The sequence below is a fragment of the Macaca nemestrina genome, chromosome 10 (genome assembly GCF_043159975.1).
Source record: "Macaca nemestrina isolate mMacNem1 chromosome 10, mMacNem.hap1, whole genome shotgun sequence".
NCBI classification, from domain to species: domain Eukaryota; kingdom Metazoa; phylum Chordata; class Mammalia; order Primates; family Cercopithecidae; genus Macaca; species Macaca nemestrina.
The window spans coordinates 9,215,950-9,243,419 of NC_092134.1; the positions used below are offsets into that span (position 1 = coordinate 9,215,950).

The 27,470-nt window shown below is 45.2% G+C and overlaps 1 protein-coding gene across 7 annotated transcripts in view; it reads right to left on the reverse strand.

The window, feature by feature from the left end:
- LOC105495444 (dynein axonemal heavy chain 10) overlaps positions 1-27,470 on the reverse strand; it is a 177,910-nt gene that overhangs the window by 125,104 nt on the left and 25,336 nt on the right. For 6 of the 7 annotated variants that reach the window (XM_071070839.1, XM_071070840.1, XM_071070841.1 and 3 more), the window contains exons 10-19: positions 25,971-26,169; positions 23,562-23,756; positions 18,723-18,893; positions 15,712-15,888; positions 12,854-12,979; positions 11,843-12,015; positions 10,760-10,911; positions 8,379-8,543; positions 7,474-7,681; positions 3,503-3,659 (exon numbers count right to left, since the gene is read on the reverse strand). In XM_071070839.1, the coding sequence (XP_070926940.1) occupies positions 3,503-3,659; positions 7,474-7,681; positions 8,379-8,543; positions 10,760-10,911; positions 11,843-12,015; positions 12,854-12,979; positions 15,712-15,888; positions 18,723-18,893; positions 23,562-23,756; positions 25,971-26,169 (1,723 nt within the window). Of the gene's footprint in view, positions 1-3,502; positions 3,660-7,473; positions 7,682-8,378; positions 8,544-10,759; positions 10,912-11,842; positions 12,016-12,853; positions 12,980-15,711; positions 15,889-18,722; positions 18,894-23,030; positions 23,052-23,561; positions 23,757-25,970; positions 26,170-27,470 lie in introns of those variants that run through there. The other variant, XM_071070844.1, reaches the window with a different exon arrangement.

Consider the following 27,470-nt stretch of genomic DNA (forward strand, 5'->3'; position numbering starts at 1 on the left):
ATGGATATGTTACACATTACTTCTCTGAACAGTAGGCTCACCATCTGTAAAATGTGAATAACAGCTACTATAGGTTGGTGCAAAAGTAGTTGCAGTTTTGCCAATACTTTTAATGGTAAAAACCACAGCTATTTTTGCACCGACCTAATACTTCTATTTCCAATATTACTAATAATAGTAATACAAACACTAGGTGGGGCGTGGTGACTCACACCTGTAATCCCAGCACTTTGGCAGGCAGAGGCAGGCGCATCACGATGTCAAGAGATCAAAACTATCCTGGCCAAAATAGTGAAACCCTGTCTCTACTAAAAATACAAAAATTAGGCCAGGGTCAGTGGCTCACGCCTGTAATCCCAGCACTTTGGGAGGCTGAGGCAGACAGATCATGAGGTCAGGAGATCGAGACCAAACTGGCTAACATGGTGAAACCCCGTCTCTACTAAAAAAATACAAAAAGTTAGCTGGGCACGGTGGCGGGCGCCTATGGTCCCAGCTACTGGGGAGGTTGAGGCAGGAGAATGGCATGAACCCAGGAGGCAGAGCTTGCAGCGAGCAGAGATTGCGCCACTGCACTCCAGCCTGGGTGAAAGAGCGAGACTCTGTCTCAAAAAATAAAATAAAAATACAAAAATTAGCTGGGCGTGGTGGCATATGCCCGTAGTCCCAGCTACTCGGGAGGCTGAGGCAGAAGAATCACTCAAACCCGGGAGGTGGAGGCTGCAGTGAGCCGAGATCACACCACTGCACTTCAGCCTGGCAAAAGAGCAAGAATTCATCTCAAAAAAAAAAAAAAAAAAAAAAGGTAATACTAACACTAATCGCTAACATTTATTCAGAGCTACTGATTGCCAAACAGTGCACTAAGCTGTACACACATGTTATATAATTTAATCCTCCCGACAGCACTAGAAGGTGAATAGTATTATCATTTTCCACTTAGTAGATGAGGTAAAATTCAGAATCTAGTTAAAACTTCAGCTCATTATTTTCTGCCATGAAACAGGAATCCTGAAGATGAAAGAGTTCAACCATATTAAGTGGCCTAGTCATGCATGTTCATTTGCCGAGATCTTTTTAATGAAATACATTTCTAACGTTATCTAAGAGAATAAGTAAAAATTCTTCTCATTTAAAAGAAACTTATGAAACTAAAATAATACAGGCTTCACTACAAGCCTCAAATCCATCTATTAGTAAGGAGGAAAGTTAAGTTGGCATGAAATATTGTGATTAATATTCATAATGTTTTACAAGCCAACTTTCCTATTTATATACCCCTTAAAAATTGCTGTTTCCCTTACAAAGGAAACATACATAGCACCTATAAGATATAGCGCCTGTAAGAGGATTTATGTAACAGAGGCTTAATAAATAACTGTCTTAGCATGGATTATAAAACATGTACTGTTTATTCATCAGTTTTTTTTTCTTTTTTGAGACAGAGTCTCGCTCTCTCCCCCAGGATGGAGTGCGGTGGTGCGATCTCAGCTCACTGCAAGCTCCAACTCCTGGGTTCACACCATTCTCCTGCCTCAGCCTCCCAAGCAGCTGGGACCACATGCGCCTGCCACCACATCCGGCTAATTTTTCTTTTTTTTTTTTTTTAGTAGAGATGGGGTTTCACCATGTTAGCCAGGATGGTCTCGATTTCCTGACCTCATGATCCGCCCGCCTAGGCCACCCAAGTGCTGGGATTACAGGCATGAGCCACCGTGCCCGGCCTTATTCATCAACTTTTAAGTACAGTGAAATGAAATTCCCTATTCTGATTTTTTTTTTTTTTTTTTTTTTTTTGAGACGGAGACTCGCTCTGTCGCCCAGGCTGGAGTGCAGTGGCCGGATCTCAGCTCACTGCAAGCTCCGCCTCCCGGGTTTACACCATTCTCCTGCTTCAGCCTCCCGAGTAGCTGGGACTACAGGTGCCCGCCACGTCTCCCGGCTAGTTTTTTGTATGTTTTAGTAGAGACGGGGTTTCACCCTGTAGGCCAGGATGGTCTCGATCTCCTGACCTCGTGATCCGCCCGTCTCGGCCTCCCAAAGTGCTGGGATTACAGGCTTGAGCCACCGCGCCCAGCCCCCTATTCTGATTTCTATACTTACTTTTATGCCCCTAAAAATGCCTGAAACATGTCTGACTTGCTGCAGAAGCCAAGTGTAGAGGAAGATGCCAGCGTGCTGCGGGAGTCATGCCCATACCTACAAGGACGGCTCTGTTTTCCAGTTTGGGGTAAGACATAAACTTTGGGTTATCTGCCAGCAGATGTTCATTCAAAAAACATTTACTGAGAACCAACTGTGTGCCAGGTGTTCTTGGTGCTGGGGATTCTAAAGGGAACAAAACACTCAAGGTCGGTATGCCCATGGATCCCTTTACATTCTAGTGGCCTGATAGGATCAATAGATACAAAAGCAAGGGAAAAAATAAGAAAAAGTCGGATAGTGGTACGTGGTAGGAAGAAGATGGGATGGGGCTGATGGGAGAGAGAGGACAAGAAGGTCAAGGGAGCAGAATGTTCCAGGTGAGGGAACAGCTACGGAAATCCTTGCAAGAGGAACCCACGGTACCTGCTGGGGGTAAAATCAGGCAGCCAGTCAAGCTGCAGTGTGAGGGAGCATGATCCTTGTAGGACTGAGATCAGAAAGGCAGCCAGGGGCTAGAGCATGGGGGCCTCATAGACCACACAAAGATATCTGGATTATGTTCTAAGTGTAATTAAGTCATGGGGTGGGTGGGGCAGTTTACATCAGGGATGACACGAAATGATACGTTGTTGTTGTTGTTGTTGTTGTTGTTGTTTTTAGAGACAGGGTCTTGCTCTGTTGCCCAGGCTGGAGTGCAGTGGTGCAACCATACCTCACTGTACCCTTGAACTCCTGGGCTCAAGCAATCCTCCACCTCAGTCTCCCAAGTAGCTAGGAACACAGGTGTGCACCACCACGCCTAGCTAATTTATTTTAGTTTTGGTAGAGATGGGGGTCTCAGCTTGTTGTACAGGCTGGTCTGGAACTCCTGGGCTTAAGCAATCTTCCCACCTCAGCCTCCCAAAGTGCTAGGATAACAGGTGTGAGCCACTGCACCTGGCCTGATTTGTATTTGTTTAAGGTAATTCTGACCACCTGTGGTGGAGAATGGATTGTTGGAAAGTCACCGAGACAGTCCACGAGAGCGGTGATGGCCACTTGGGATAGGAAGGTACTGGGGGGACAGGAGAGAAGAGGACAGATGGGAGGTATGTTTGGACGACTTGCCGATGGGCTGGGCAGGGCTGGGTGAGAGAAAAAGAAACAAGGACGAGTTTCTGGCTCAAGCAATTGGGTTGATGTCGGTGCCATTTTCTGAAGTGGGGAAAACTGGGGGATGACCAAGTCACAAGGCAGGAAGCCAAGAATTCCACCTTGGGCTGCGGGCAGTGGCTCATGCCTGTAGTCCCAGCACTGTGGGAGGCAGAGGCATCCTGAGACGCCATCTGAGCAAGGACGCAGGCACCTCCACTCTTACCTTGGTGATCTCCACACAATTCCGGATACAATGGAAGCACATCTTGTCGATCTCATTTGTGTTGGGATGAAGGATGATCTCAGGCGCCGTCAGAATGGTTTCAGTTTGGAACAGAGGGACATTTCCAAGGATCAAAGAATTAAAAGACTGCAAATTCCTAAGAGGGGTTGATGAGAAAGACTCAGTAACCCACTAGAGTGAAATACGCCAAGCAATGGACAGAAATGACAAGGGCCACAAAAATCACAGGTACAGGCAATGGCATACTGCGAAGCTGTCCTGGACAGGCTGGAGTGAGTCTTATTTAAAATATTCTTTTTTTACCCTAAATTTATACAAATAGTTCATTTCTACTTTTGGAAAACTGAGTTAACTTTTGGTTGGAAAATAGTTAAATAATAATGACTTCCAAAAGCTGCTCAACTCTGGTAAGGAAAAAGGAGTACTCACATCCCCACCCAGACTGCCCCACCAGCTCCATCCTTTCCAAGACCAAAGCAGATGTGACACCCAGGGATGAAACTTCATCAGCCTCCAGCCTAGTCTCCCTGTTTCCCCTCCCCCTGCCCACCTCCATCCAGTAATTCATATGGCAGCCAGAGACACTATTTTAAAATATTTAGCAGGGCACAGCAGCTCACACCTGTAATCCCAGTACTTTGGGAGGCTGAGGTGGGAGGATCACTTGAGCCCAGGAGTTTGAGACCAGCCTGGGCAACATAGCAAGACCCTGTCTCTAAAATTAAAATAAATTAACTGGGCATAGTGGCACACGCTTGTGGTCCCAGCTACTTTGGAGGCTGAGGTGGGAGGACTGCTTCAGATGGGGAGGTCGAGGCTACAGTGAGCCGTGAACATGCCACTGCACTCCAGCCTTGGCGACAGAGTGAGACCCTGTCTCAAAAAACAAAACAAAACAAAAACATCTAACTCCTCCCTCTCCCTCCTCCCTTCTCTCTCTCCCTCTCCCTCTCCCTCCACCTCCCTCCTTCGCCTTCTCCCTCCCTCCTTCTCCTTTTCCCTCCCCTTTTCTTTCTCTCCCCTCTCTCTCCACTTCTCTCCTTCCCTCGTCCTGTTTCTCTCTCCCTCTCCAGGCTTCTCCCTTCCTCTCTCCCTCTCCCCCTGTCCCTCTCTCTCTCTCTGCGCCCCCCCCCCTCCACCTCTCTCTCTCTCTCCCTCTTCCTATTTCTCTCTTCCTCCCTCTCCTCCTCTCTCTCCAGTTGAAAACAGTCCAGCAGCCTCCCATGGCTGTCCGGATAAAATGCAAGCTCCCTGCCATGGCTTCTTCCCAGGCTGCCTGTGACCTGATCCACCCCTGCCAGCCTCTCCAGCATTATCCCCTCCTTCAATCTCATCCTTCCTTCTTTCTGTTTATTGCACTGACCAAAGGCCCACCTGTGGGTCTTCACAGCAGTTTTTAGCTTCCCCCAGAAAGCTCTTCCCACTTTCAGCTCACTCCTCATCTTCAGGTCTCTACTAAAATGTGGCATTTCCATGGCCTTTCTTGACCACCCAATTACAGCAGCATCTCCATTCTCTCCCCAGAACACCATACTGCTTTATTTCTTTTACAGAACTCATCTCTTTTACGTCTGTTTCCCTGTGTCCTGCCTTTTCTATGAGGTTAGAGAAACTGCAAGGATACAGGGGCCTTGTCTGTGACCAGAGTCTAATCCAACAGTCAGCGCAGGGCAGGCTTTACTAAACCTTGGATGGACGGATGGATGGATGGATGGATGGATGGATGGATGGATGGATGGATGGATGGATGTGTGGATGAATGTGTGGATGGATGAGTGAATGAATAGATGGATGGATGGATGATGGATGGATGGATGGACGGATGGATGGACGGACAGACGAATGTGTGAATGAATGTGTGGATGGATGAGTGAATGAATAGATGGATGGATTGATGGATGATGGATGGATGGATGGATGGATGGATGTGTGGATGAATGTGTGGATGGATGAGTGAATGAATAGATGGATGGATGGATGATGGATGGATGGATGGACGGATGGATGGACGGACGGACGAATGTGTGAATGAATGTGTGGATGGATGAGTGAATGAATAGATGGATGGATTGATGGATGATGGATGGATGGATGGATGGATGGATGGATGTGTGGATGAATGTGTGATGGATGAGTGAATGAATAGATGGATGGATGGATGATGGATGGATGGACGGATGGATGGACGGACGGACGAATGTGTGAATGAATGTGTGGATGGATGAGTGAATGAATAGATGGATGGATTGATGGATGATGGATGGGTGGATGGATGGATGGATGTGTGGATGAATGTGTGGATGGATGAGTGAATGAATAGATGGATGGATGGATGATGGATGGATGGATGGACGGATGGATGGACGGACAGACGAATGTGTGAATGAATGTGTGGATGGATGAGTGAATGAATAGATGGATGGATTGATGGATGATGGATGGATGGATGGATGGATGGATGGATGGATGGATGAATGTGTGGATGGATGAGTGAATGAATAGATGGATGGATGAACAGATGAATGAATGAGTTAATAAATGCATCAAAAGAAAACATAGCATGTTAGTAAGGGAAACATTATAGGAGGTAGCTCCATGTAAGGGACTGCTTTAGGAATCTAAGTTAAAAGCAGTAACAGAGAATAAATGAAATACGTAGAAAACAGAGTTATTTAAAGGATCAACTTAAGAGAAGTTTGCCAAACTGGGCCCAGAAAAGAAGACCAAAAGTTTTTGTTTTATTTTTCAGTGTATTATCCCAAAAGAGATTTTTAGCAGCTCACAAAGATACTTTAACTGCAGTAAGAGATCCTAAAATCAAAGTGGGGTAAAATAAGAAAGGAAGAAGACACTAATCAGACACCATTTCAGGAAATGATACTGGAGTCAGACTGCCCAGGTTCAAATCCCAGCCCTTTCTCTTACTGGCTGTGTGGTCCCAGGCAAGTCACTTAACCTGCCAAGATTCTGTATCCTCCTCTGTAAAACAGGGATGAGGATTGGAAAGAGTCCAGCACAGAGAACATGGTGCAAGGTGAGCTTTCCTACGTGTTCGGATGAGACTAAAAATACAAATCATAATCATAAGTACTGCTGCATTTAGGCTACAAATTTGGTTCTAAGCTTCCTAGCAGCCAAAGTGAAAGGGAAAGCTATGAAGTCAACAATTCATAGAGTCCGTATCATATAAAAACCAAACAAGAAAATGAAAGCAAAAAATAAAAAAGAAAAATGTGAGGCTGGGGTCAAAGAAGGGACTAGAGTCATTTCTTCTGGAGTTCCCTTCATAAGGAAGACATTGCGTGATAAAATGAACACTGCTCTTGACAATATAGATGTAATAGTAACGGTGATGGATTTCACAGGCTGGTTTCCTAGAATGATCCTAAACTATCAGCCTTACACCCAGAACAGTCTGTGGGCCACCAACGCGATGGGGTCCAGGCACTCAGCTTCCAGCTGGCCTGGCTGGGCTGCTGAGGGTGAGGCCCAGGAGGGAAGGGACAGAGTCTGGCGTGTCAGAGGCTGGCACATGCAACAGGCATTCAACACGCACAGACCGCGCTAGCTAGGGGTCGACTTGAAACCAGCAGAAGAGGGAATAGGTCGTGTGTCCTTCACGTCTGTCACTCTCAACATGAACGGGGGAGTCCTCTGGGATTCTGGTCAGGATTGAGTGACAGTGATTCTCTGCTGCCAGCTGAACACAGGCTCACAAGCTTCAGACAGCTGAGGTGGGGAGAGGGATCCTTTCTTTTCTGGAATGTTGAGGATCCTCACAAGATCGTGAAGGTCATCCCTCCACTCTGTGAGTGCCCTTCAGCCAGAAAGCCACGGGACCGTCCGTCTGATTTTCATTCTCCACCTTGCCACCCCCTCTAACTGTCCATATTTGTCAACTGTTTTAATCTACACACACCATTTTAAAACATGTGACAAGAGGGACTTACTTCAGAATGAGCTTTGTCAGGACCTCATAAATTTTCTTTTCCCAGTATTCGTAGTAGGAGGCCAGCCTGGGGGCCTTGCCTGTGTTGGTGTGGACGACCAGGCCCTCAACTTTAGTCAGCAGCGGTCCAATGGCAAGATACCACCGGACCATGTGGTCCACGTCTCTGGCCCTTTCTCGCTCAATGTGTTCAAAAAATTCCTTCACACCTAGAGAAAAAGACGTCTTTTAGAGCTGTCCATGAACACAGGGAAGGACAGCACAGAGAAGGCAATCCAAACATGAGCTGTGTGTCTTCAAAACAACAAAACCAGGCTCCAACCTCGGCCCAACGCAGAACGCAAGTCAGTATCAGAACACGCGCCAAGCAACAAATAAATGACAACCAGCTACGCACATCCAGAAGGTGGCTTTTATAGCTTTGGGCAATCTTGTTTTTCTTCAATTCCTTGTTGACATATCTTGAATTCCTTTTTGGCTAGTCTAAGACCACTTAAAGTATCTTTCTTGAACAAGTAAATGTGAGCCCATAAAAATCGCAACTCGCTTTACTGTTACAAAGTTATCAACAAAGTACCATAGGCTTTCACAGCTGAGGTGGGAGGATCACTTGAGGCCAGGAGTTCAAGACCAGTCTGGGCAACATAGTGAGACCCCATCTCAGAAAACAAACAAACAAACATGAATTGGTTAAACTAAGCAATATAGAAAACATGACAAAAAGTAATAGCTACCCATGATTCTTTCAAGTAAATGACTGAGAGCATTAGAAATGGTTTTATGCCATTCATGGAATATACAAATACATATGTGTATTTATAGATACATATATATACACACGTGCATGTATATACAATATATTTTTTCATTAATTCCATAACTGGAGAGCCCAGAAGTCAGATCTACCTGGGAGTTCTTCCTCGCTTTTAGCAGCTGGATATTTAAAGAGATTTATGGCCTCTATTAATGTCAGCCTGGAAGAAATGTCATCTGCATTCTTATGAATCTGGTGGACGAGAGACTCAAATTTCCCAATGGCCTGTTTGCAACCAGTTATATAGTCACCAATACCTTTGAAGAAAGAAAGAAAGACATTTGGCTTCCAACCCTGTCTTTCCACATCCCCCCTACCAATGTCTGTGATGTTAATACTGGCATCCCTTCCTAGGAAAGACCCTGCTCATTCCAACCCCTTGGGTCTTTGGGGTGATGCAGATCCACTTTGAACCCTAAGGCACTGGGACAAGGACTCTGGAGCCCAGAATCAACCAAGCAATGCATTTCTTCTATTCAAATGTTACACAGTCCTGGCTGCAACACCATGGGGAGAAAGGGACTATCAACCGTGCTATCTTCTCATTGCTGGAGCTCTATGAACCCTCCACTCCACACCACCTGCCTGCAACCTCCTCTGGCCTGGAGCTTAGATGAACAGCAAGAACATGAACAGTGAACTCGGGCTAAGTACTTATGATCAGTCTCACTTTATAAAAATAAAAACCCCAAAATGGATCACAGGCTGTACTGTGAAACACGATAGTACAACCTTTTTAGAAACAAAAACCACAGGCGAGAAAAAAACTTATGATTCTTAGACTTGAGAGCAAAAGTAGAACCCATTAAAGGAAAAATGGATACGTTGGACTTAGTTGAAATGTAAAGCTTTTGCTCTACCAAAGGCCCTCCTATAAGAAGGAAACGAAAAGCTACAGAGAAGGGGAAAATATCTGCAAACCACACATCCAATAAAGGACGAGTATCTAGAGTATACAAAGGATGCTCAAAACTCAACAGTGAAGAAAACAAACAATCTAATTAGAAAATAGGCAAAAGACAGAAAAAGACATGTTGCTGAAGAAGCCACACACTTGACATATTTGTGCTTATTAGCACATGAAAAGATGCTCAACACCATTAGCCATTACAGAAGTCAAATCAGAACCATGAGGTATCATGACACAGCTATCAGAAGGCCAACATTAAAGAAAAAAAAAGTGACAGCAAAACTGGCCAGGATGTGGAGAAACCGAGTCACTCATCTATGGATGATGGAAATGTAAAATGGCACAGCCACCCTGTAAGACAGCATGACAGTAAAACAAAAACAAAAACAAAAAAAGGCTGAGCGTGGTGGCTCACACCTGTAATCCCAGCATTTTGAAAGGCCAAGGCGGATGGATCACTTGAGGCCAGGAGTTCGAGACCAGCCCAGCCAACATGGCAAAACCCTGTCTCTACTAAAAATACAAAAGTGAGCCAGGAGTGGTGGCAGGCACCTGTAATCCCAGCTACTTGGGAGGCTAAGGCAGGAGAATCGCTTGAACCCAGGAGGTGGAGGTTGCAGTGAGCCGAGACTACGCCACTGCACTCCAGCCTGGGTGACAAGAGCGAAACTCCATCTCAATACGACAACAGTAACAACAACCTTAAACTAAACACACAACTACCGTGCAACTCAGCAACTGCACTCCTGGGCATTTATCCCAGAAAAAGTGAAGACTCATGTTCACACAAAACCCTGTATACAAATGTTTATAGCAGCTTTATTCATAAGAGCCAAAACTGGAAACAACCTAGCTGTCCTTCAAGAGGTGAAAGGCTGAACAAACTATGGTACATTGATATCGTGGAGTATTCTTCAAGAATCCACAGACTGTTGACACATGCAACAACGAGGGCAGATCTTTGGAGACTTAGGCTGAGCGAGAAAAGCCAACTCAAAAAAGGGCTATATGTTATCTCATTTATATAACACCCTGAAATGACAACATTACAGAAACTGAATAAAGACTCCTGGTTGCCAGGGATTAAGGAGAGGGCAAGGTCGGGAGGGAAGTGGCCTTGACAGTACTCGCTGTGGTGTGAAGATGCTCTCTATCTCGACTGTATCAGTGTCAGTGATCTTCTAGTTTTGCAAGACATTACTACTTCGGGAAAATGACTAAAGGTTACAAAGGCTCCCTCTGTAGTAATTCTTAACAACTGCATGTGAATCTATAATTACCTCCAAATTGAATTTTTAATTAAAAAAAAAGAAAGTAAAGGTGACCTTCTTTTTGGAGAAATGTGCTTTGGGTCTGCAGAGTGTGAAAACGTCACCCTTCTTATCTTCATCCCAACGACAGCCTGGAGATGAGTTCTAAGTTCCACAACGTGTATTTCTTAACCCTCAAAAATTGTTAATTGTGTCTATAAACATATGAAAATGGTAATTCAAATAAAACAACCTAAAAGAATCACTTTGCATCCCCAGGTGTAAAAGGCAATCAATAGATGAATGACGTTACCCAGTGAGTTCCAGTTCAACCTCTTATATCCAGACCGAAACACTCGGAGTAGCTCCTGGGAATGGTCGTTGAGAAGCACGGACTCTGCCTCGTTTAACGTTCCTATGAGCGTGTGATAATGATCCAACATGCGCTGTATCCCATCTGTGTACCTGCACACAACAGGAATGTCATAAACCTGAGGAGACCACCTTTAAGTTCATCAAAAGCTTTTGCAGTCAAGAGATTACAAAAGACCATGGTCTCGATCAAGACCAACCTTGACTGAGAGATTTGCAGAAATTTAAAACATCATGCTTCTCATTAACTTTCTTTTTTGGAAAATATTGGTTACTTCTCATTGAAGATGTTATTTATATTACATGAAATAGGTTTACTATTGTTGATCCTTTGATCCTTATTTCAAACTTTTCTTTTTTTTTTTCTTTTGAGATGGAGTCTCGCTCTGTTGCCTAGGCTGGAGCGCAGTGGTGCGATCTCGGCTCACTGTAACCTCCACCTGCCAGGTTCAAGCAATTCTCCTGCCTCAGTCTCCCAAGTAGCTGAGACTATAGGCATGAGCCACCATGCCCAGCTAATTTTTGTATTTTTGGAGACGGGGTTTCACCATGCTGGCCAGGCTAGTCTTGAACTCCTGACCTCATGATCCACCTGCTTCGGCCTCCCAAAGTGCTGGGATTACAGGCGTGAGCCACCGCACCCAGCCCCATATTTTAAACTTTTCTTAGCTTCAATTTTTTTCTTTTATTATTTATTTATTTATTTATTTATTTATTTATTTTTTGGATACAGGGTCTCGCTCTGTCTCCCAGGCTGGAGTGCAGTGGTGCAATCATGGTTCACTGCAGCCTCAACTCTCCCAGGTTCAAGGAATCCTCCCACCTAAGCCTCCCGAGTAGCTGGGACTACAGGTAGTACCACAACGCCCAGTCCTTAGCTTCCATTTCTAACGTGGTAAGAATTCATCAGGATAAAATCCACAAAAACAAAAACTTTCGGAGGGGTCCTCAATAATTTTTAAGAGTGTAAAGGGGTCCCAAGACCAAAAACCTTACTGCTAATTTAAGAGAAGAATGTTTTTACCTAAGGAATTTGTCTTCCTGGAGCGCAACATTTCTTGCTAATTCAGGGACAGTGAACCCCAGCTGCTCTAAGTACTTCGTTTCATTAATAATCTCCCTGAGAGCAGGTGAAAAGTTGATTGCAAAAACAGCTCCCCTTTCTAAAGTCAAAGGCTCCTCCGCAGCGGTGGAAGACTGTGGAAGAGACATTCCATCAGCACGGCCAGGACAGTCCAAGAGACAGTTGGATCAACACAACCCATACCAAAAGTGAACATGAAAAAGATCAACACTGGGCCCTTGATCCCCAACAGACGGGGGTGCTGGCTAGAACTGGCTGGAATATGTACTTTGTTTGGTGAACAGAGATTTTAAAGAATCAATTCAGTCGCCAGCATTTGAAAATGGAGCAGTTTCACCTAAAAATCCCTTCTGCCTTGAAACACTGGAAAATCTGACATGGAACAGTTGCCTCTTTGGTTGGATCTGAGCACACCTGTTCCCTAGGGGTCCCACCTGGCCCCCTCCACTTGCTTTGGTCCCTACATCAGGATTTCAGGAACCAAAGACCTAAAACTGCCAGGCCGCATCTTTCCTCTCTATTGGCAGGTGTTCATTCATGGAGCATTCGCTAAGTGCCAGGCCCAGCGCTAAAGAAGAGGATGAATCGGGGCATTTTTCTGCAGGTTAAAGACGGCCAACTGTCAGCTCTGTTTCATATATGGCTCAACCAGCCCTTTGCTTGTTTACATCATCTGATTTATAAAACGCATTTCATAAATAAGGAAACGGAGGCTCGGTGTTCAGCCACTTGCCCAAGGAGTCAGTAGGGCTGCCCGTTTCCAGCCCACGTTCTAACCATGGCATCGTGCCATCTCCACTCTTTCCTTTCTCCTCCCTCCCTAGCCCTTCCTTGTCTTTGATTCTGGAAAGTGACCCAACTTCATGAATGTCAACAAATCAAGCCTTGAGAAAATGTGGCAGACGCCATGGTCTCACGTGGCAATCTGGAATGAGGGCGTGGGCAGCGCACCTTGGTCAAAAGGCTCTTCTTCATGAGGGCCGGCAGCACCTGCTCCGTCGCTTCCATCCACTGCTCGTACTTCCTGTCTTCATACTCCTTCATCGTCTTACCCACTTCCAAATATTTTTGTTTGACCTATCAAAGAATTCAAGCAACTGTCATTTTTGTCCTTGAAAATAACATTTTTCATCTCGTTCTACACAATTTATATAAATTATAAATATAATATATAAATTACTATACATAAACATTTATTTTTATATACTTTTTTTTTTTTTTGGAGACAGAGTCTCACTCTGTCGCCCAGGCTGGAGTGCAATGGCATGATCTCAGCTCACTGCAACCTCCACCTCCCGGGCTCAAGCAATTCTCCTGACTCAGCCCCCTGAGTAGCTGGGATTACAGGCACACGCCACCACGACCAGCTAATTTTTGTATTTTAGTAGAGATGGGGTTTCACCATGTTGGCTAGGCTGGTCTCGAAATCCTGACCTCAGGTGATCTGCCCACCTTGGCCTTTCAAAGTGCTGGGATTACAGGTGTGAGCCACTGCACCTGGTCATTTTTATATAATTACATATAAACTTTTTTCATATCTCTCTACATAATTTTGTATACATAAATTACAAATATAATAATTAAAAATTGTTAATATAATAATTAATATATAGTTATATTAAATAATATAATATAAAAATATACTAATATTATATATAAACACATTCTGAAAAAGGAAGTCGATAAATTTTCCCAAAGCTTGGAGAGTTGTTCTGCGATGGTGATATAGCACGGATCTGTGTCCTCCCCAGATCTCATACTGCATTGTAATCCCCAGTGTTGGAGGTGGGGCCTGCTGGGAGGCAATTGGATCATGAAGGTGGAATTCTAGTGAATGGTTTGCACCACCCCTCTTGGGACTGTCCTGGTGATGCTGAGTGAGTTCTCGGGAGATCTGCTCATGTGAAAGTGGGCAGCACCTCCCCCTTCACTCTCTCTTGCTCCCGCTCCCACCATGTGAGATGCCTGCCCCCACTTCGCCTTCCGCCACGATAGCGAGTTTCCTGGGACCTCCCAGGAAGGCTACGCTTCCTGTACAGCCTGCAGAACTGTGAGCCATTAAACTTCTTTTCTAACAAATTACCCAGTTTCTTTATAGCAAAATGGACTAATATCGTTGGTATAACTTGAAATTTAGGTTGACTGGCAGCCTTCTGCAAACTACAGTCCATGAACTGCCTTGGTCTATACCCATGAACTAAGAACAGCTTTTACATGAAGAGAAGAAAATGATTTAGATGATTAAAAGGAAAGCAAAAGAACAATAATGCTATATAACTCAAGAAAATGATATGAAATTCAAATTCAGCATCCATAAATAAAGTTTTATTGGACACAGCCATACCTGCTCATAATGTATTATCTGGGGGATACTTTATTGCAACAATGACAGGTTGAGTCATTGCAGAGATATTGTCCAAACCCCTAAAATATTGACTATCTGGATCTTCAAAGAAGTGGCTTAGCAGCCTCTGCTGTATAACAGATAAAAATCAATGGGCTAGGGGGTGGGATCATATCGAAAAGATGGTAGGCATCCTCCAACGAAGCTGAAAATTACGTACAGGAAGAAGCCCACATGACCACAATCTGGAAGATGTCCTATGTATTAAGATGCCAAAGAGAAAGAACACAGGCCAGGCGCAGTGGCTCACGCCTGTAAGCCCAACACTTTGGAAGGCCGAGGTGGGCAGATTGCTTGAGCTCGGGAATTTGAGACCAGCCTGGGCAGGCAACATGGTGAAAACTCATCTCTACAAAAGATACAAAAATGGGCCAGTCGTAGTGGCCCACGCCTGTAGGACCAGCTACTCAGGAGGCTGAAGCAGGAGGATTGCTTAAACCCAGAAGGTCAAGGCTGCAGTGAGCTGTGATTGTGCCACTGCACTCCAGCCTGGGCAACACAGCAAGACCTTGTCTTAAAAAAAAAGAAAAAGACGCCAGGCGCGGTGGCTCAAGCCTGTAATCCCAGCACTTTGGGAGGCCGAGACGGGCAGATCATGAGGTCAGGAGATCGAGACCATCTTGGCTAACACAGTGAAACCCCATCTCTACTAAAAAATACAAAAAACTAGCCAGGCGAGGTGGCAGGCGCCTGTAGTCCCAGCTACTCGGGAGGCTGAGGCAGGAGAATGGCGTAAACCTGGGAGGCAGAGCTTGCAGTGAGCTGAGATCCGGCCACTGCACTCCAGCCTGGGCGACAGAGCAAGACTCCGTCTCAAAAAAAAGAGAAAAAAAAGAAAAAGAGGGAACACAAAAGATAGTTTAATATGAGCACGAATGCAAGGATAACAGAAAGACCCTCTAACTTACAGGCGTGGGTCTGAAATTGAGCTGCTTCTCAAATGAGCCACTCTACATAGCCTGCTGCACGGCAGCAGCAACCTGATCTAATGCTTCTGCTGGATGGGATCGGGGAGGGCAGCCAGTCTAGGATTAAAACGTCAAATACAGGGCCAGGCGCGGTGGCTTACACCTGTAATCCCAGCACTTCGGAAGGCCAAGGCGGGCAGATCATGAGGTCAGGAGATTGAGACCATCCTGGCTAACACGGTGAAACCCCGTCTCTATTAAAAATACAAAAATAATTAGCCGGACGTGGTGGTGCATGCCTGTAGCCCCAGCTACTCGGGAGGCTGAGGCAGGAGAATCGCTTAAATCTGGGAGATGGAAGTTGCAGGGAGCCAAGATTGCACCACTGCACTCCAGCCTGGGCGACAGAGCGAGACTCCATCTCAAAAAACAAACAAACAAACAACCAAAAAAAACATCAAATACAAAAGGAGCCAATTCTAGCAAGAGCAACATACCTCCTGTCCTCGATCGCTGTCCAGTATCTCCTGTACCTCTTGAAATCTGAGGATGGTGTGCTTAATCCGAAAGAACAGAGATCGTTCCCAGTATATCGCACCTGCTACTGGAGGGTGGTTCTTATACAGTGGTGGATTTTCAAGGTTCTGGACAAAGATTTTATTAATGATGTCAATCTGAAAAGCAATCAAATGTCTTCTGTAAGTGATAAACATCGACAAGTTAGCCAAGAAAGATGAGATTTGAATGTATTGATTGATTGATTGATTGAGACAGAGTCTTGCTCTGCCGCCCAGGCTGGAGTGCAGTGGTGCCATCTTGGCTCACTGCAAGCTCTACCTCCCGGGTTCACGCCATTCTTTTGCCTCAGCCTCCTGAGTAGCTGGGACTACAGGTACCCGCCACCACGCCCAATTTTTTGTATTTTTTTAGTAGAGACACGGTTTCACCATGTTAACCAGGATGGTCTCGATCTCCTGACCTTGTGATCCGCCCGCCTCGGCCTCCCAAAGTGCTGGGATTACAGGCATAAGCCACTGCGCCCAGCCAATATTTGAATATTTAAGGAAACCAAAAGTGGAATGTCAAAAAATATTCTAAGATGCAGAATAGTGTTTTCACTGTTTACTTATTATTTACTACTTTTTCTTATGCTCTGTAGTAATCTGTTTTGTTGTTGTTGAGATGGAGTCTCACTGTGTTGCCCAGGCTGGAGTGCAGTGGCGTGATCTCGGCTCACTGGAACCTCCGCCTCCCAGTTTCAAGTGATTCTCTTGCCTCAGCCTCCCAAGTAGCTGGGATTACAGTCCCACGCCACCACACCTGGCTAATTTTTATATTTTTAGTAGAGATGGGGTTTCACCATGTTGGCCAGGCTGGTCTTGAACTCCTGACCTCAGGTAATCTACCTGCCTTGACCTCCCAAAGTGCTGTGAGTAGAGGCGTGAGCCACCAAGCCTGGCTGTAGTAATCTTCTTTTAACATATGCAATGCTCCAAATTGCCTTACAATTACAGAGCATAACCACTGTGTATATTGGTTTGATCCAATTATTAGAAATCCTGAAATCTGTTCTAGACATGACCACAGTGGCAGACCTTTGGATTTTTTTTAATTTTTAGTTTTTAATTTTTGTGGGTAAAGTATATATATTTATGGGGTATAGGGCATGTTTTGATACAAACATGCTATGCGTAATAACCACATCATGGAGAATGGGGTGTCCATCCCCTCAAGCACTTATCCTTTGTGTTATAAATAATCCAATTAATACTCTTTTAGTTACTTTTAAATGTACAGTTAAGTTATTATTGACTACAGTCACCAGACCTGTGTTTTTAAAAGAAGCATGTCTGAGCTCTCATGAGGGTAATTAGGTGTGGCAGGCACAATGATGGCCTCCCAAAGATGTCCACATCCTAATCCCCAGAAGCTGAAAATATGTAATGTCACATGACAAAGTGGAATTACGGTTGCAGATGGAATTAATGTTGTCAGCCAGCTGATCTTAAAATAGAGAAATTATCCTGAATTTTCTGGGGAGGTCCTATGTAATCACAAGGGTCCTAAACCAGGAAGTGGAGGCAGAAAAGGTCAGAGTGATTTGATGTGAAAGTGACCACTGCTGGCTTTGAAGATGAAAGGGATTCAGGAACTTCCAGAATTTGGGGAGGGCTACACACGGAATCATCCCTAGAGACTCCTGAAAGGAATACAGCCCTGCTGACACCTTGATTTAAACCCAGGGGCACTCATGGCAAACTTTTGACCTCCAGAACCATAAGAGAATAAATCTGTGTTATTCTAAGTCACTACATCTGTGGTCATTAGTTCCAGCAGCATTGAGAAACTAAGACATCAGGAGACCACCTTAGGCCTTTTGTTATACTACCTTATGCTCATCTAATCATTCCACATATTCTCATTTTGTCTTCTAAATAAGATTATAAGCATTTTTTTCTTTTTTTTTTTTTCTTTTCGAGACAAAGTTTCGCTCTTGTCACCCAGGCTGGAGTGCAGTGGCGCAATCTCAGCTCACTGCAACCTCCACCTCCCAGGTTCAAGTGATTCTCCTGCCTCAGCCTCCTGAGTAGCTGGGATTACAGGCACCACCACCATGCCTGGCTAATTTTTGTATTTTTAGTAGAGAGGGGGTTTCACCATGTTGGCCAGGCTGGTCTCGAACTCCTGATCTCAAGTGATCCACCTGCCTCGGCCTCCCCAGGTGCTGAGATTACAGGCATGAGCCACTGCGGCTGGCCAGCATTTTTTTTTTAAGACAGGGCTTCATTCTGTTGCCCAGGCTGGAGTACAGTGGCAAGATCATGGCTCACTTGCAGCCTCGACCTCCCTTGGCCCAGGTGATCCTCCCACCTCTGCCTCCCAAGTAGCTGAGACCATAGGCGTACGCCACCACACCAGGATAATTTTTGTATTTTTTGTAGAAATGGAGTTTTGCTATGTTGCCCAGGCTGGTCTCCAACTTCTAAACTCAAGCAATCCACCAGCCTCGGCCTTCCAAAGTGCTAGGATTACAGGCATGAGTCACCGTGCCCAGCAGATTATAAGCATTTTTTGGTCTATTTCTCCAACTAGATACTGACTTCTTTAAAGGCAGAATCCGTGTTTTGTTCATCTCTCTATCTCTGTGCCTAACACCATACTTGAGATATGCGAGCACCAGGTACATTGTTCCGAGTTAATTATAAATACATATATGATCCTTGGACATGGTTAACTATGATTACTATTATTACCATGATTATTATTAACCCATACAGGGCCCACCACAATGTGAGTAAATCATAATATACTTAATTCTTATTGAATTTTTCCACTAAATAAACAAACCCACTTTGTTTGGGTTACCTGTATTATGTAACATGCTAATTTGGGGAAATTCTAGTTTCTCTGAATTCAGATGGGAAAGACAGACAACAGTGGAATTCAATTGTTCACATTTTGCCAAGTGTATTTTTAATGCTATGGCAGCTATCGATTTTTCAATTACCTCTTTACAGTACTGTGCAAGAATATCATTAAATTTCATCATCATTTGTCGATTAACAGCCTCCCGTGAACGAATGTGCTTAAATTTTAAAAGCATGTCAAATGCTGCTTCAGCGGATCGAAGCGTCTTAAAAGATTCATCAATAAAATGTTTTGCTTCTTTCTCAATAACCTGCAAAAAAATCAAGAAAACAACCTTCATGCCCCTGTAATTATCCTGCCAAAATAAAGTGGCAAGAAATGAGAGAAAAAAAAACTCAGTGGCTTGGGACAGATTTCTACGGCACATTAATGGAGGCTGGTATCCAATTTAAAGTGGCAGACTGGTTATGTTGATTTCCTGATCTCGCTCCCCAACCAGTTGAAAGGTAAAGGAATTTTTTAAAGTATTAACTCATATAAACAAAACATAAGGGAGAGAACACAACAACAGAGGAGATAGTCCAGGAATTTTAAGTAAGGCAGGGCAGGGTGCAGTGGCTCACACCTCTAATCCCAGTACTTTGGGAGGCCGAGGCAGGCAGATCACGAGGTCAGGAGATCGAGATCATCCTGGCTAACACGGTGAAAACCTGTCTCTACTAAATACAAAATACAAAAATACAAAAAATTAGCCAGGTGTGGTGGCGGGCACCTGTAGTCCCAGCTACTCAGGAGGCTGAGGCAGGAGAATGGCATGAACACAGGAGGCGGAGCTTGCAGTGAGCCGAGATTGCACCCCTGCACTCCAGTCTGGGTGACAGAGGGAGACTCCCTCCCAAAAAAAAAAGAAAGAAAGAAAGAAAGTAACTAAGGCAGGTAGTTACAACCTAATGCTGAAAATAGGGTGCGCAAGTGAGTCCCTGTTTATTCCTTGAAGACAAACTCCAGAAGGCTTAACATTTGGAGGCACTGGGCCCCAGGAAGGGGGTCAGTGTGCATGAAGGTGAGGGGCAAACAGGGAATCCCTTTCTCACCCTGCACAGTCAGGCCACTCTGCAGCCTCAATCCCTCCCATTCTCACTCCATTCTATAAAAGAGTGGAAGGTTAGTTCTAGAAAAATTAACTCAAGAATAACATCAGACTTCTAATATTGGAAGCTGGAAATCAATAAAAAAACTTCAAATTTCTAAAGAAAAGTTATTTTCAACTTTGAATTCTATACCTGTTATTTCAGAATTCATACATACAAGACTCAAAAAATATATGTCTCATGAAACCTTACTTAGGAAGCTACTAAATGTGCTCCAGCAAAATGAGGGAGTAAACAAGGAAAGAGGAAGAAGTGAGATCTAGAAAATAGAAAATCCAACACAGATGAGAGAAGATAGGAAGTCTTAGGGTCCTAGACTGCTTTGTAACAGGCTTAAAAAGCAAACAAGCTGGCCAGGTGTGGTGGCTCATGCCTGTAATCCCAGCACTTTGGGAGTCCGGGGTGGGTGGATCACTTGAGGTCAGAAGTTCAAGACCAGCCTGGCCAACATGGTGAAACCGTGTCTCTACTAAAAAACACAAAAAGTAGCTGGGCATGGTGGCATGCACCTGTAATCCCAGCTACTCAGAAGGCTGAGGCAAGAGAATCACTTGAACCTTGGAGGCAGAGGTTGCAGTGAGCCAAGATCTCGCCATTACACTCCAGCCTGGGCAAAAAGAGCGAAACTCTGTCAAGAAAAGAAAGAAAGAAAAGAAAGAAAAGAAAGAAAGAGAGAAAGAAAGAGAGAGAAAGAGAGAAAGAAAGAGAAAGAGGAAAGAAAGAAAAGGAAGGAAGGAAGGAAGGAAGGAAAGAAAGAAAAAGAAAGAAAGAAAGAAAGGAAAGAAAGAAAGAAAGAAAGAAAGAAAGAAAGAAAGAAAGAAAGAAAGAAAGAAAGAAAGAAAGAAAGAAAGAAAGAAAGAAAGAAAGGGAGAGAACAAGCTAGACTAGAGTAGGAGGACAGTGAGCTCTGGGAGGAAGGCCTCTAGGTAAATAATGGCACTGATATATTTTAAGTATTTAGAGCCTGCTATTGATAGGTATGTGACAGAGATATTAAAGAAGTTGGAAAAAATTAACAATGGGTACATAAATAACCAGGTGAATAAAAAACAAAAGCAATTATTAACTCCAGGAAAGTTGAAGGGTTGGCCAAGAAAGGTATTGTAGTTTTGATGGACTTCCCAGCTCAGCAGTGAACAATATTTGCATAGACATAATAAGTAAATACTAGCCATTAATTTATCTAAAAGTTATGAAGAAACTGTGTTAGATGACAAAGAGGCAAATGGGATTAGAAACAGGAGAGTCCAGCCTGTATCTACTCTGAGAAGTTAACAGAAGCCTAAATTAATAAATCAGGAAATAACCACATTGGCTTGTTCTTAAAAAAATATGGGGGTTAACAACAAAAGAAACATCTAAAATTGTGGAAAATGACAGCAAGAATGAGGAAGGAGTTAAGCATGGGCTGCTTTTTCTTATTATGAATCCTTCAGTATCACTTGATTAAGTGACTTTGATGAAAAGTCCAATTTATTTGGGAGGCTGAGGCAGGAGGATCACTTGAGGCCAGGAGTTAAAGACCAACCTGGGCAACATAGTGAAACCTCATCTCCATTTAAAAATTTTAGAAATTAGCCAGACACATGCTTGTGCTCCCAACTACTTGGGAGGCTGAGGTGGAAGGATCACTTGAGCCCAGAAAGTTGAGGCTGCAGTAAGCCAGGATTACAACACTGCACTCTAGCCTGAGCAACAGAGCAAGACCCTGTCTCTAAAAAATAAAAGATAATAAAAGAAAATCAAAAAAGCTTCAACTGAAAAAGCAAATAACACTTAAAATAGCAGCTGATAGGCCGGGCACGGTGGCTCATGCCTGTAATCCCAGCACTTTGGGAGGCCGAGACGGGCAGATCACAAGGTCAGGAGATCGAGACCATCCTGGCTAACACGGTGAAACCCCATCTCCACTAAAAATACAAAATATTAGCCGGGAGCAGTGGCGGGCACCTGTAGTCCTAGCTACATGGGAGGCTGAGGCAGGAGAATGGTGTGAACCCAGGAGGCAGAGCTTGCAGTGAGCCGAGATTATGCCACTGCACTCCAGCCTGGGCGACAGAGCGAGACTCCATCTCAAAAAAAAAAAAAAGGCCGGGCGCGGTGGCTCAAGCCTGTAATCCCAGCACTTTGGGAGGCCGAGGCGGGCGGATCATGAGGTCAGGAGATCGAGACCATCCTGGCTAACACGGTGAAACTCCGTCTCTACTAAAAAATACAAAAAACTAGCCGGGCGAGGTGGCTCAAGCCTGTAATCCCAGCTACTCGGGAGGCTGAGGCAGGAGAATGGCGTAAACCCGGGAGGCGGAGCTTGCAGTGAGCTGAGATCCGGCCACTGCACTCCAGCCTGGGTGACAGAGCAAGACTCCATCTCAAAAAAAAAAAAAAAAAAAAAATAGCAGCTGATAAAATTAGATACTGTTAACATGGTAATGTCTATATAACCAAGTAGAACTATCTAGGGTTTTCCTTATAAAAAGATGCTGTGAGGTTATAAAAACAACTGTGTAAGACATAAATAGGGATGCTCCTAATCATGCTTCCTACATGAGACTGAAAAGGTGAGCACGATGGGTCACTCTTCCTGCTGTGGGAAGTGAAATCTGATTCTCAGCTGCAGCCTCTCTCTGATGGACTCTGCCTCCCCAGCACCTCAGGTTATCACCTCCTATATCATCTCCCCACTCTCTGTTGTTCCCTAGCCCAAGCAGCCTATGCTGTAGCCAGAGAAATCTTCCTGAAGTATAAACCTTGATTTTGGTTTTTTCACATTTTTTTTTTTTTTTGAGACAGAATCTTACTCTGTCCCCCAGGTTACAGTACAATGGTGTGATCTCAGCCAGCTCACTGCAACCTCGACCTCCCAGGTTCAAGGGATCCTCCCCCCTCAGCTCCTAAGTAGCTGGGACTACAGGAAGGAGCCACCATGCCTGGCTAATTTTTTTTTTAAGTTTTTTTGTAGAGACGGGTGTCTCATTAGGTTGCCCAGGCTGGTCTCAAACTCCTGGGTTCAAGCAATCCTCTCTCCTCAGCCTCCCAAAGTGCTGGCATGACAGGCATGAGCCGCTACATCTGACCTATAATTCTGGCTATATCATTCCTTGGTCAACCACCTTCTATGGTGCCCTATTGCCTACTGAAGTAAGTCTCCTTCCTCACTCTAGTCCTGTTTGTTCATCACCAATTATTCACCCAACCCATCTTTCTAGCTTGATTTCCCTCTACTACCCATATGTGTTATGCCAAACCCCTCTGTTTGCTCTGCCTCGGACAATTCCTGTTTTTCTCAGGTCTGTCACCTTCATTTACACTGTTCCTCCCACTTGAAACCCCCTCCGCTGTCTCAGCCTCCTTCCTCGTCCTCATTTCCCCCGTCCAAAGCTTCCCCAATCCCAAAGGTTGTTTCCAATTGGCTCTCCATGCCCTCAGTCTTCTGACAAAACACAATTCTCAAAACCTCACAGGGTGCTTTGTGATTCTCTTGCCATATCTGGTTTGTAGTGAAGTTCACCTAACTTCACTCCTAGACAGGTGAACTTATATCGGACAAAACAAACTTTGTAGAAATGCTACTGTGTCTAGCTCAACTTAAACTTATCCCATACGGAGAATGGTTGTGGGGACAAAGAAGATTGAGGAATGTTCATTTTTACCTTATGCACTTCTGTATTGTTTTTGTTTTTTACAATTAATAAGCAGGTATTACTTGTGATTTTAATTTAAAAAAAAAAAAAAAAAGACCCTAAGCATCACCAAATAACCCAACAAATTTAACACAGAGAAAACATGGTGTCCACTCCCAAGATGGACTCAATAGATGGGTCACTTGCCAGAACTTCAATCTTGAATTCATCCATCACATATTTCCAGAACTGGGAGGACTTGATGCTGAAGGGGTCAAAGGTCAGGTTTTCCATGGGAGTGACTAGGCCGTCCACCCTGCACAGGACATCGTCAATGCGTTTGGGGTCCCCCGTCACTGCCTTTAGTTCTGGACCAAATATGTTATAAAATTCCTCCAAAACCTGTCCAAACGGAACAATGAGGAGATTACATATGGGTTTTCCTGTGAATATTAGAACTACACATGGATAGCATATCTAGATTGACCTTGGGGCAAGAATCATGTCACACATTAACCTCCTCCCTGACTAAGCCCTTCAGTACTATGCCCAAGGCACATAGGATAGATCCGGGTCTGCGCCTGTCTGTTCCTCCCCGCATTGCAGCCACCCACACCTTCCTCCAAGGCCATATCCCTTTCTGCCTCAGGGCCTTTGCATTTGCAGTGGAAAGTGCTTCAGGGAGGCTGAGGTGGGCATTTCAGTTGAGGCCAGGAGTTCAAGACCAGCCTGGCAAACCCTGTCCCTACTAAAAATGCAAAAATTAGCCAGGGGTGGTGGTGCATGCCTGTAATCCCAGCTACTCAGGAGGCTGAGGCAGGAGAATCACTTCAACCTGGAAGGCAGAGGTTGCAGTGACCTAAGATCGCGCCACTGCACTCCAGCCTGGGTGACAGAGCGAGACCCTCTGTCTCACAAAGAAAAACAAGAGGTGAGATGATAAGCCACTGAGGTAGTTCTGTGCAGCGTTTCCACTGTTCTGGTAACAATGAAATACCCGTGCACACACAAGCTACGGTGATTCCACACAGAGGTTAAATTGTTTTTGTTTTTGTTTTGAGGCAGAGTCTCGCTCTGTCGCCCAGGCTGGAGTGCAGTGGCATAGCTCACTGCAACCTCTACCTCCTGGGTTCAAGCAATTCTCCTGCCTCAGCCTCCCAAGTAGCTGGGATTACAGGCGCCCGCTACCACACCCAGCTAATTTTTGTATTTTTCATAGAGACGGGGTTTCACCATGTTGGTCAGGCTGGTCTTGAACTCCTGACCTTGTGATCCACCCACCTCAGCCTCCCAAAGTGCTGGGATTACAGGTTTGAGCCACTGCACCCAGCCAAAAAAAGCTTTATGTTTTTTATTCTTTTTTTTTTCTTTTTTTGAAGAAAGGTCTCACTCTGTTGCCCAGGCTGGAGTACACTGGCGTGACCATGGCTCACTGCAGTCTCAACCTCTCAGACTCAAGCCAACATTCCACCTCAGCCTCCTGAGTAGCTATGACTACAGGTGTGCACCACCACACCTGGCTAATTTTTGTATTTTTTATAGACAGGGTCTTGCTATGTTGCCCAGGATGGTCCCAAATTCCTGGGTTCAAGGGATCCTCCCACCCCAGCCTCACAAAGTGCTGGGATTACAGGTGTGAGCCATCATGCATCATGCCTAGCCTACCTGAATTCTTTTTACAGCATTTTTTTTCCTGCCCCTGAGCACAGGGCATCACTTCCCTCTAGTGTGGGGCGCTGCCACACCACAGCCGGCCCTGCTTTGCACTCACTGTGGTTCCTCTAGCAGCAAGACATCTGAGTGCCCAGAACACAGTGAGTTCTCCATGAATGTATTTAGAATGAAGGGGTAGGTGAACCTTCAGGAGACAAGGGCCGTGGCTAATTCAATTGGCCACTCGGCACTTTGTCTACTCATGGAGTTCCGGGAAGACTGGGCCTGGCTTAGGGAGAGAGTGAGAGAGGTCTCAGACTGGCCTCCGAGGGATTCCGACATTTAAGGAGAAGACAGAGGAGGGGAGCTTTGCAAAAGACATGGAGAAGGAGTGGCCAAAAAGGTCAAAGGAGGCCGGGCGCGGTGGCTCAAGCCTGTAATCCCAGCACTTTGGGAGGCCGAGACGGGCGGATCACGACGTCAGGAGATCGAGACCATCCTGGCTAACACGGTGAAACCCCGTCTCTACTAAAGAATACAAAAAAATAGCCGGGCACGGTGGCGGGCGCCTGTAGTTCCAGCTACTCGGGAGGCTGAGGCAGGAAAATGGCGCGAACCCGGGAGGCGGAGCTTGCAGTGAGCTGAGATCCGGCCACTGCACTCCAGCCTGGGCGACAGAGCGAGACTCCGTCTCAAAAAAAAAAAAAAAAAAAAAAAAAAAAAAAGTCAAAGGAAAGCCAAAAAGCAGGGGTATGGAGGAATGTCAGGGAAAGCAACAAAAAGTTGCAAAGCTCTGGTGTACTCTGGTCCATTCTAGTATATTCCGTATGTTCTTTCTTTGAAGGGCTTCTCCCTGCCAGGCCCTTTCTGACGCCCAGCTCCTACCTGACATGGAGAGGGCCACTGTCAAACGCCAACTGCCTTCCATGGGGCAAATTCCGCCGGCCTTCGCCCAGCCCCTACCTGCAGAATGTCGGACAGGTCCTGGCAGATGGTGGCCATGTAATCCGTCCTCTCGAACAGCCGCTTCCGGTCAAACTCCCACCGAGCTTCCCTCCCCGAGGCCTCTATCTTGGCCCGGGTGTCAAAATAGGCCTTTTTCCACAGCTTGAGGGTGTTCCTGGCGTCCAGGGTTTTGTTTTGGGCACTCGCTCGATTTTCTCTGCGAAGCCAAGAGATGCCGTGATGGGAGGAGGGTGGAGCTCCGGGTCCGGCCGCGCTACCCAGCTGGGCAGCCAGTGTCCCGGGAAATTCTGACCCGGGCGCCCCCCGGGTTCACGGCCTCATCACGCGGCCTCATCAGAAAAGGCGGAGGGGGCGAGAGGCTGCCCTGCCCCATGTGCAAGGGCAGGAGTCCCAAGCTGCGAGTTGCCCGCGGCAGCCGCCAGCCAGCGTGCAGGGCCGGGGCGGCCTGGTGACCTCGCTCCCTACACCAGAAGGGGCAGGAGGCCTTGGCCCCAGGCCAGAGGTCAACAGCGGCAGCTGCAACAGGGCGCAGGACAATGCCTCCCTTTGGGTAACTAATTCACCTATGCAGATAGATATAAATGGAGATCCAGCTATACAGGTAGATACAGAGAGAGAGATCGGTCTATATATAGATATGGATACATATAGATATAGATATCTATAGATAATAAGTCACACAGTGTCTGATTCCATTTATATACTATCTATATAAATACATATACATAGACATGGATACCTATCTGTATAGATGGATAGAGATAGACATAGATACCTATCTGTATAGATAGAGGTAAATATAGATATCTATCTAGAAACATATAGACAGATCTACATAGATATCCTGATAGATCTGATAGATCCTGATAGATGATGAGATAGATATAGATATAGACATAGGCACGATCTCGGCTCACCGCAGCCTCCACCTCCCGGGTTCAAGTGATTCTCCTGCCTCAGCCTCCTGAGTGGCTGGGATTACAGGCGCCCACCAAAACACCCAGCTAATTTTTCGTACTTTCAGTTGAGACAGGATTTCACCATGTTGGCCAGGCTGGTCTTGAACTCCTGACCTCAAGTGATCCACCCACCTTGGCCTCCCAAAGTGCTGGAATTACGGGCGTGAGCCACCGTGCCCGGCCTCATCTATATAGATATTTTTTAAGAAAATGAAAAAAGTTATCTGTCTCCCTTAGCATCCTCTATCATCCCTACACCCTCAAAGGTGGTTCCACCTCAGCCTCAGTCTCTCCAGGTACACCTGGGGAAGAACGTTGCAATTAAAACAAAATTTCATATAGATATATATGTATATGTGTGTGTACACACACACATAAATGTACGTGAAACGAAATATATCTCCATACAATGGAATATGATTTAGCCATAAAAAGGAATGAAGCACTGATCCATGCTACAATGTGGATAAACCTTTAAAACATGATGCTAAGTGAAAGAAGTCAGACATAAAAGTCACATAGTGTCTGATTCCATTCA